This window comes from Paramormyrops kingsleyae, chromosome 16 (assembly GCF_048594095.1).
Source record: "Paramormyrops kingsleyae isolate MSU_618 chromosome 16, PKINGS_0.4, whole genome shotgun sequence".
NCBI lineage: Eukaryota > Metazoa > Chordata > Actinopteri > Osteoglossiformes > Mormyridae > Paramormyrops > Paramormyrops kingsleyae.
In genome coordinates, this window is record NC_132812.1 from 20,858,470 (window position 1) to 20,869,301 (window position 10,832).

Below are 10,832 nucleotides of genomic sequence, written 5' to 3' on the forward strand. Positions count from 1 at the left end.
TGTCATGTTAATGCATACATCCAAAGTGGGAGAACAGAATGTAATAGTATTTATTAGGTTCTGATTTGAAATCTTTGCTCCTACTATTCTAAATGCACTCAGTGGCTACTTTATTGTGTAAACTTTGGTAGTAGTGGGTTGGACTCCCTATTCATGGTACAGATTCAACAAGGTGCATGAAACATTCCTCAGAGACCTTTGGTCCATGTTGTCATGAGAGCGTCACGCAGTTGCTGCAGATTTGTCAAATTTCCTGTTCTGGCAGATTCCATAGATGCTCTGTTGGATTGAGATCTGGTGACTGTGGAGGCAACTCATTGTCGTGTTCAAGGAAGCAGTCTGAGATGATATGAGCTTTGTGACATGGTGCGTTATCCTCTTGGAAGTAACCATTAGATGCTGGGTGCACTGTGGTCATAAAGATATGGACATGGTGAAAAATAAAACTCAGGTAGGCCGTGGCATTTAAATGATGCTCAATTGGCACTAAGGGGCCCAAAGTGTGCCAACAAAATTTCATTACATTACCACCTGCAGTCTGAATTACTGATACAAGGCAGGATGGACCCATGCTTTCATGTTGTTTACATCAAATTCTGACCCTAACCCTCTGAATGTCACAGCAGAAATTGAGACTCATTTGACCAGGCAACGTTTTTCTAATCTTCCATTGTCTGATTTTGGTGAGCCTGTGCTACTGTAGCCTCAGTTTCCTGTTCTTAGCTGACAATGCGGAATATTATTTTGCACTTCAGAACGCACACAGAATGTAATCATTAGCACCCCCTACTGGTCAGATGAAACTGCTATTGAACATATTTAATAAAATTAAATATGGTAAAGATACATTCGTAAAGAAGCTGATGTAAACCATGTAGAGTGTGACCTTGGACCAGCGGAGCCAACCCACCACCAGGTAGTGATCAGTTGACAGCTCCGCCCCTCTCTTCACCAGAGTGTCCAAGACATGCGGCCGCAAGTCTGATGACACGACTACAAAGTCAATCATCGAACTGCGGCCTAGGGTGTCCTGGTGCCAAGTGCACATATGGACACCCTTATGCCTGAACATGGTGTTCATTATGGACAATCCGTGACGAGCACAGAAGTCCAACAACAAAACACTGCTCGGGTTCAGATCGGGGGGGGGCGTTCCTCCCAATCACGCCACTCCAGGTCTCACTGTCATTGCCCATGTGGGCATTGAAGTCCCCCAGTAGAACAAGATAGTTATTAGTTATTCTGAACTGCCGCTTGGCGCATAAGCGCAAACAACAGTCAGGACCCGTTCCCCCACCCGAAGGTGAAGGGAGGCTACCCTCTCATCCACTGCGGTAAACCCCAATGTACAGGCACCCAGCCAGGGGGCAATAAGTATGCCCACCCCTGCCCAGTGCCTCTCCCCGCGAGCAACTACAGAATGTAACAGGGTCCAACCCCCCTGGAGGAGACTGATTCCAGAGCCCAAGCCATGCGTCGAGGTGAGCCCGACTATGTCTAGCCAGAACTTCACCACCTTGCGCACCAGCTCAGGCTCCTTCCCCATCAGAGATGTGACATTCGATGTCCCTAGAGCTAGCTTCTGCAGCTGAGGATCGGACCGCAAAGGTCCCCACCTTCGGCCACTGCCCAACTCACACTGCACCCGACCCCTATGGCTCCTCCTATGGGTGGTGAGCCCATTGGAGGGGGGACCCACTTGCCTCCTTTGGGCTGTACCCGACCATGCCCTATGGGTGCAGGCCTGGCCACCAGGCGCTCGCCATTGAGCCCCACTGCCAGGCCTGGCTCCAGGGGGGGTCCCCGGTGACCCGCGTCCGGGCAAGGGAAATCGTGGCTCCATTATTTTATGCATCATAAGGGGTCTAATGAGCCGCACTTTGTCTGGTTCCTCACCCAGGACCTGTTTGCCTTGGGTGACCCTACTTCAAGCTGACAGAAAGGCAACAGTAACTCAAATAACTACTCATAACCAAGGTATGGAGAAGACCATCTCTGTCTGAGATATTGTTACGCGATAAGAAAATGTATAACAATTAGTGTAAAACAGTGTTGGACAGACTCCTGCAGGGTTTCCAGCCTTGGCTGTAACCTCGCTGTTACAATAAAGACTGAATCTGAAGACCTACACAGGCGGCTCCTGACTCCTGATTGGCAGGTAAGAAAAAAGCACAACAATAGAAGTTGCAGCGGGTGTCATCTTCTGCAGCTGTAGCCCATCTGCTTCAAGGTTCGACATGTTGTGTGTTCAGAGATGGTCTTCTCCATACCTTGGTTATGAGTAGTTATTTGAGTTACTGTTGCCTTTCTGTCAGCTTGAAGCAGCCTGGCCATTTTTCTCTGACCTCTGCCATCAACGTGTCCATGTTTGCTAAACTTGTCACATCAGATCCGAGTGACTTTGTGGCTGGAATTGCTGCCAAGGGAGCTTCAACAAAGCATAAAGGGTCTGTGACTTTCATTATGGTGCGTTTTGTATAGATTTATGATTATAAAGATGATTTAATTCAATTATTTTATTAGAGTTCAGCTGCTACAAAACAAAACATGGAAATGAAAGCACTATGAATACTTTTTTAAAATGCGCTATATTATGATTTTTAAAGCATTCAATGTGACATTTCACATTTTTCAGCTTTTTTCTGCTTCATATTCTAAGCAATTCGTATGCCATTATCCAATAACGCTTGAGTCACACTCTACTGCAGAAGTGGTTCTTCCAGGGCTGTCGTTTCACTGTATGAAACTCAAGTTGCTGCCAGAAAACAAACCCTATGACAGAGCATAACCTCAGCTGGAGCCCATTCACATTTCACTTCCATTTCCCCAACCTATTAAAAACTAGAACCCAAGAATGGGTCCCTGCTTAATCTTTTGTGTTTGTGTGAACATCATTCATAAGGGAACCATTGAGTCATGATATTATAGGGCAAGGAAGATGTGGCCCCATCAGTTTCACAGAGACCAGGTGAAACAGATAGATAGATAGATGGATGGATGGATGATGGACGGATGGACCATATTTCTTTTCTTTTACAAGAAACCTTCAGTCAGTTGCTTCTATGTACCATTTTACAGACCTATTAATGCATAGAAATTTATCCTTAAGATATTCCCTTATAAATGATGTTCACACAAACACAAGGGATTATCAATGTGTAAAAAATAAATTATGGTAGATGCATCTGTTTTCATTTTTTTGTTTACAAATGTATTCATTAGGCTGGGCTCTCATCTTGCCCCCCTGGGGAGAAAAGCCTAGAGTCGCACATGGGTAATGCGGGACGGCATGTCTCTGACGGAGACACAGAGCGACCCCCGTACGGCTCTAAGCAGCAGGGGATAGATTTAAATAGAAGCAATGAAGTTCCCTCCCCAATAGGAAGAGACTTGAACAGATAAATATTATAACAAAAAGTACAGTTACAACTGACCCCTGCTGTCAGTTTTGTCCCACATCAATGGTCCATCTGAATAACAACAGAAGGTATAAAGCAGCAGCCTGAGTCTTTTTCTCAGTTTTCTCATTGAAATCTCATTATGTCTTTATAATGGCTGCAGAAATTGATCCTTGTCCTTCTCATCTTCGTCCTCTTTGCTGTGGACCTGCAGCTTCTCTGAGGGCTCTGAGGGGGGGTCGGCCTGCTCGTCTGAGCTATCTGAAACGATGACCACGGCGTGGTATGGCTCATTCTCCTCGCCGCTGTTCTGCATAGCCAGGAAGATATAGGACCGGTATGGCTCTATCAAGTACTGTGGAGGGAGAGAGTCAAAAGAACAGTGATGAGATCACACCGGCTCGAACCCCATTTTCGCCTGACAGCGTGACATCTCTCCTCGATCAGATCAAACTTCGGAGCAAATCCCAAAGTGTTGCATTTATATATTTTCTCAGTATATTTAATCTTTACACTCAATTATTATTTGATGTATGTACAAGGATAGTTCTGTACAATTTCCTTTATAAGCAATGTTGGGCAGTAGTGTCACTACAAATAGTTAAACTATTAGATTAAGTACATTTTCCAATGTACTAAAGGGAAAAAAGTACATTTTCCAGTAGTGAGGTCGTAATTTGTTACTTTTGAAACCAAATAGCTGTCTAGCGAAGCTCTCTATTTAGTGAGGTAGCTGGTAGCTCTGACAGCATTACATCTCCCCACACTGACCCAAATCGTCTATGTTGTACTGGTGCTAGTTCAATGGATATCTCCACCCCGATTACGATGTAACGCCACACCCACAACCTGCACAAAGCAAGCTCTATTTTTAGAAACACCATTCTCAATAAATCGCCATTCCTATTTTCTGAGGAAGCAACGGTGGTCATGCCTGGTTAAGATTATGAAATTAACACAACTGAAATGTGTATGCATTCAAAACAGTCACTGTGTACTGCTGCGCAAACGAGCAGACTGAATCATTTATGTTGCTGGAGTTTTTTCCGTTTTTCATTCAGGACATTCAGGACGCTGCTTGCCTACATTGTTACAGAGACTTATTCACATACAAACAATTTAAATACTGTTTGGAGCTGGTGCTCATAATATTGGAGGTGTTTATAGGTGTTTGTAGTGTAACTTGCTACATTTCTCTGATGTATAACTTTCATGCAGCTCAGCTATATTTTGTATATATTTATATTTTGTATTTAGAATAACTAGTAGCTTAGCTTAGCACATTTTTAAGCAGCCGGCGTTCTGAGAAAACATCCTACCTATCGAGATGTGCTATCGAGCCTTTCTGCGCATGTGCAGTTCCACCGTCTTGGGATTAGGTTTTAGGGGTTAGGGTTAGGGTAAGAGTTATGGTTAGGGCTTTAGATTAGCACTTCGGTAGGATGTTTTGATAAAGTAGGACGTTTTGTCAGAACACCGGTCCAACAGTGTTTGAAAGCACCGCAAGCATTGTCATTCATAAATGTCCATTTTGCTGGAAGATCCTTTGCGACACGTAGTGGCCATATGACATATTGCAAGGTATAAATTCACGCAGATCACCGAGGTCAGGATGAATTAGCTCTAGTACCCACCTGCTTGAAATGCTCTGGGAGTTTGGCGCTGGGATAGAGGAACCTCAGGCCCTTATAGCAATACCAGCCCAGCAGGAACAAGAGCGGCAGAGACACAATGACCACCAGGAAGCTTGATATAAGCGCCACGGCCACCACCCAAGGCTCCACTGTCCCTGCCGTGACACACGCACACACATTCATCTATCTGACACTTTTGTAAAGCACTCAGTAAGCAATGCAAACAGTTCTGTGAAAAATGTAACGACATATTAAGCCATTAAAATATCTTCTTCTGTCTCTCCAAGCCTGCAGTATATCCCAGGCTACACAGTGCACAAAGCTGGGGTACATAATATTCTCAGTACCATCAAAATCAGCCGCTACGTAAATAAAATGAAATCGAACAGAATGAACTGAGGAGATTCAAATTCGAGGCCCAAGGCTAGTGCCCTTGGATAAAACGTTTTCCTTAACGGGGAAGATTACAAATATGTGACACTGAAAAAGCCCCGGTCTCTCTGAACGGGAGCTCACCATTTGATGTGGTTGTTTCGCACACCGGCGCGCTCTGCTGACTGGGTTTGTTGGAGACCTGGAAGTCGATGTTCGCCTGCACGCAGTACCGCGTCCAGGGCAGCAGGTCGCTCAGCAACAGCAGCTTCTGCTTTGTTTGCTTCTGTTTCTTTGTCTGTTTGGGGGAGAGAGGCTTGTTGAGGTTGTGGTATAAAGAGCTTCATAGCAGACAGGACACCATCCACAGGTATTGTTCTGGTGATTGGCCTGTGAATGTGGTGTTCTGTTTGTCTGTATGTTGACCATGGAAGACTGAATTTTCTCCCTAAGCTGTTTAATTTTTTTATATTTCAATTGCTATTGTATATGTACACTATATTGCCAAAAGTATTGGGGCACCCCTCCAAATCATTGATTTCAGGTGTTCCAATCACTTCCATAGTCACATGTGTATAAAATCAAGCAGCTAGCCATGCAGACTGCTTATACAAACATTTGGGAAAGAATGGGTCGCTCTCAGGAGCTCAGTGGATTCAAGTGTGGTACCGTGATAGGATGCTGCCTGTGCAAGTCCATTCGTGAAATTTCCTCGCTACTAAATTGCTAATATATGGTATTATAGCAAAGTGGATTGGGGTCGGGGTACCAAAAAAGTATAATGGATCGGGACTTCCCTTTGGAGAACAGGAGGGACTCAGTACATTTGTGGTAAAATGTTAATTTGTTGGAAACGTAAAAGGATGCAGTAATGCTTTTTCATGTTATAAGTGGTTGAAAAGGATGAAGAGCAGAATTCACGTTTGCTACGCTAAATGGTCTTTCCTGCCTCTATAAAAAGATGCTGATGATTACGACATTTGCCGTACCTTCTCCTGACCTTCCTTCCAGTAAGAGAGATTGTAAATGATGTTGGTGTACACGTCCTTTAACATGGATCCCATCAGCACAGGGTCCTGGAGACTGACTTCCATGTCCCCTGCCTTAGAGTGCAGGCTCACGGCAGGTGGACCAATGATGGCTGAAGAGAAAAACAGTTTGGCCAATGGGCAGGGGGTTAAGAGTCAATAAAGGATTCAATTTGCCACTGCTTTTCAGGTTCCACCCCTTTACTCAGCTAATTCTGTGACCCATTTGGAGAAGCAGACTATATTGACATTAGGCTCAACTTCATGGAGGGGGGCTGACTACATTGATTACACCCAAGCACCATCCCCTGTGGCCCCTCCAGGGAACAGTCACATGCGTCAGCTAGTGATGGCCAAATGGTGCTTCATGAACTATTTGATGTATTTTTCGGCTCCACTAGATGGTGCTCTTGGTAATTTTGGGGCATGCTCCGAGCCCCTTTTTTGAACAGAGAGCACCATCTAGTGGGGTCAGAAAATACACGAAACGGTTTGTGAAGCTTCAATTGGCCATCACTAGTGTCAGCTTATTCCATGGGCAGCAGGGGGCATTGTGGGAAAAGAGGAACCCCAGGAGGATTCCAGTTATTCCTTAAATTTTAAATGTAAAATTTCTTCAGTAATAATAATAAAAAAAAAACTAGTACTGATCAGAATGATGGTGTGCTTACTCTGTCGATCAGGGGTGAATTCCGTGGTGTTTACCCAGGCGGACACGTTGCCCTGGAGCTCTGCTTGCACTCGAAAAGTGTAAACTCCAAAATGATGAATCTTATAGGTGAAATCACACTTCCTGTCCTGCTGACTCTGGCAGACTGGATCATATTTCGGAGTATGACTTCTGCGAATCACAACAGGACAGTGGGTTGATTGGGGGGAGGGGGGTCAATGAATGACTGAAGCCATAGATGGACCCTGTGTGCAACAAAGAGGTTAAACACCACCAGTGATTCCACACTGAGGAAATGCCATGAGAAAGACAGTTTTAAAACAAAGGAAGTCACCTGCCTACTAGATGAAGAACAGTGCTGCATCGTAGCTATAGCAACTCGTTCCATGAGTGTGTTTTTATCTGTTCTATCTGCACCTGTGTGTATGTACTTTGTGGTTGGATCTTCATGCTGCTAGTGCAGAAGAAACTTCCTGTTGTTTCCCAGCATGGAGACCAACCCTCTTATTGTCTTTTTCTTTCCTTTCTGTTCCGCCCCCTCCGGCCCCCGTCCCCACTTAATCATTGCGAGACAAGGCGATGACAACTGGCTGGCTGACATTTAATGGGAATGGAAAATGTCAAAATAAACACTCACTTAAAAAAAAGAAAAGTGTTTTTAAATCCTTGTCGCAAAAGCAAAAAAAAAAAAACAAACAAAAAAAAACCTTCGTACGGCGCCTACGGTGACAGACCTGTGGCTGCACCTTAAAGTAAATTTAAACTACTGAACAGTTTGCATAAGTTGCAGCTAAGACTACTGTGAAGGTTGAAGTGTCTCCTCCACCAGGGGATATATCTGCACGGGCATCCATGACTTACCTGAACTGAGCTGTGTACCGGACTCCCTCTGATGCGTTGTGAGGGTAGTCCCACTCCAGAACGGCACCCATGTTGTATGACACCACCGTCACATTCTCAGGTTCGGGAACTGCAGCCAGAGCCACTGTGGAACACAGGTGCATTCTGATTTATATATATATATATGTCCCTTCTGTTCATTCCATTGTTCATTTTTACAGTCCTTCCCACCTAATCGTGTGTTTGACTGTATTCTTTTCTCATGTCTTGTGTTTACGTTTTACTTATTTACATTTATTACATGTTCTAAGCCATGACCAATAAGGAATGAATAGAATCAGCAATGTTGAAGCTAAGCTGACTAATACTGAGATGCTACTTAAGGGCCTGGTTACCTCTATCAGGTGTGTGTTTTCACTGCATCTAAACTCTGTGAGGTGGCAGATCTCCAGGAGCAGGAACGAGCAGCCCTGATCTAATCTGTCCATAATACAGCTGGTATCTTTGCACACCGCATCTGATAGCATAGAGCTTCACGGAACCAGGGAGAACCGTAATGGTCTTCTGCTTTAGCAATGTAATAAACTTGAATTACTTCAATAAAATATTCCACTGTACCATTATTAAAGCATCATTTAAAAAAACTCCTATAAGCAGGGTTTGACCTAACTGGCAGCCAAGTACACCCGTCAAAAGTTTGGACACGCCAAGCTGCCTATAAAGGAGAGCGACAGTGTCACATCACATGACCTGGCCACCTGAACTAAACACAGGACAAATGGCTTTGAAGAAGTTTGACCAGAGAGTGAAGGGAAAGCGGCCAATCAGTGCTCAGCATTTATGTGGGACCTCCTTCAGGAGAGCTGGAAAAGCATCCCAGGAGGCCACCTCATGGCACTGGTGTAGAGGAGACGGCAGGGTCAGCCAGTCCCTGGAGCAACTGGGGTTAAGGGCCTTATTTTGGGGCCCAATGGTGGGATCACTCTACTGACCCAGGGATGTGAACCAGCAACCTTCTGTGAGTCCCAACTCACAGAGCTGCCTCCACCCCAAGCAGATTATTACTTTTTTTTGGTCAGTGTATAATTCCACATATGTTATTTTATAGTTGTGATCTCTTTATAATTATGGTAAAATGTAGAGAATAGTACAAATAAAGCTTTCTATGCGTAGGTTTGTCCAAACTTTTGACTGGTACTGTTGGTTAAAAGTTATTTTATGCACATTGTGTTGTGATGACAAGATATTGCGACACATTTTAACATACATACCGCGAATGCTTGGCTTATACTTGCATACCAGTTGTCATTCCCTGCCTATAAAAACTCACCTTACAGAGAAATGCGTCTTAAGCAACATCAAAACCAGACGGCTACCAACGCTGCTTTCGATGGCAAATGTGTATTTAAAGGACAATCATGACAGTTACGCTCAGTTTGTCCTAAATTGGTTAATCAGGTTTTCAGATTTGAAAGATGTTCCTCTGGGAAATACCCGTGCAGCACAAACAAACGGCTAATTTCTGACAAAACCGTGACTTGCTTCGATTAGAAATAAAGACTACAGAAGAACCACAATTATTACTAACTGTAGAAGAACTGACCAATTCCCCATGGCATCAATCAATGCCAATTTACATTTGAACAGATTTGAACAAGGACTGTAATATAGGCTTTCAGTTCACAAGAACTAAATGAAAGGCAGAGAAATACTAGTGCACACTGAAATACATTTCCTTACCATACCGTATCCAGACATGGTATTATTTTTGACCGTATTATTCAACATTAATAGAACAGCCTAAATTGGAGGCTGAGATCTGCCGTAAGTCGAGCGCAGACCCCGCGCGCCGGTCAGCCTCCGCACTAAGGCAATTAATTTAAACCAAATGTCGGGGTTTTCACGTCTCAAACCGGGCGAGAGAAACTTGCGGGGAGAGAAGGAAAAAACGCGTTTAAACTGTTCACTTCCCCGTAATATTCATTTACCACGACACCATTCTGAGATTCAAAGTGACACTATTACGAGAATACATCTGAATTTCCCAGTTGTGACAGCTTTCGTTTCGTTATACATACTTACACACACGCACATACACGACGTATATAAAACAGATATATGTATAGGCCTATATGCGAATTTGGCCATATAGGTATATGTGTAACTTGTAGATTTCATTAGATTTGTTTCCAGTATCCGATTTAACATTTACATTAAAATTGTAGGGCTGTCCTATGTAGTATAGCTATACAAAACCAAGTCATCTATAAATCGCATGTCGAAACTTAAGGTAAATGTCGACTTCTTAATACATCCTGTATAATAGCACAGTACGATTACATCAGGTATTTTATTGGAAAAAGTATAAATATACACCGACCTGAAAAAATGTACAGGACTGAGAAAAAGCAGCCTTGAGAGGAAAGGATCGAGCGCATTTTGCCCCTATACTGAAGGCGCTGGGGTTCGCTGCGATAGTCAGAAACTAACTTATTTCCTCGTCGAGTTGGTGGAGCGACGCTGAGGCGGTATATAGGCGGGGTTTACAGGAGAAAACGAAACCGATTTACTGTTCATCTCCTGCTCAATAAAAAGACCCGGCACTTTATATTAGCAGGTCTATATATAGCTATGACAGGATAATGATAACTTATAGTTCAGATGTTACACATACGCAGATTGATAATTACTAGGGTTATTTCTTGATTTACATTATAGCCTACCGAATACCAGTTCTCCATCACTTAGGGTTCGCTAGTTACTCAGTCTTAACTTGCATACACAGTTCAGTTATTCCCGTAATTACCGCTAAACATCAGTCAATTATTTATGGAGATTCAAAGAAATCGGTGTTTATAATGATTTTCTCGTTGCGGCTACAAACTTAAAC

At 43.6% G+C, this 10,832-nt stretch overlaps 1 protein-coding gene across 1 annotated transcript; it reads right to left on the reverse strand.

The window, feature by feature from the left end:
• Window positions 1–2,501: 2,501 nt before the first annotated feature.
• Window positions 2,502–10,459, reverse strand: LOC111834132 (interleukin-10 receptor subunit beta-like). The gene is made up of 7 exons (XM_023793086.2): window positions 10,323–10,459; window positions 7,964–8,087; window positions 7,104–7,273; window positions 6,394–6,545; window positions 5,549–5,702; window positions 5,033–5,187; window positions 2,502–3,753 (listed from the first exon to the last, which is right to left on the reverse strand). The coding sequence occupies exons 1-7, from the start codon at window positions 10,378–10,380 to the stop codon at window positions 3,547–3,549; spliced, it is 1,020 nt and encodes a 339-aa protein (XP_023648854.1). The 5' UTR covers window positions 10,381–10,459; the 3' UTR covers window positions 2,502–3,546.
• Window positions 10,460–10,832: the final 373 nt, after the last annotated feature.

Excerpts from the sequence above, each read along its gene's own strand:
- LOC111834132 (XM_023793086.2), bottom strand. The coding sequence starts at position 10,380 with ATGCGCTCGATCCTTTCCTCTCAAGGCTGCTTTTTCTCAGTCCTGTAC. Across the intron at positions 8,088-10,322 it reads AGTCCTGTACATTTTTTCAG|TGGCTCTGGCTGCAGTTCCC; the intron begins GTCGGTGTATAT and ends TGTGTTCCACAG. Across the intron at positions 3,754-5,032 it reads TCCCAGAGCATTTCAAGCAG|TACTTGATAGAGCCATACCG; the intron begins GTGGGTACTAGA and ends CTCCCTCCACAG.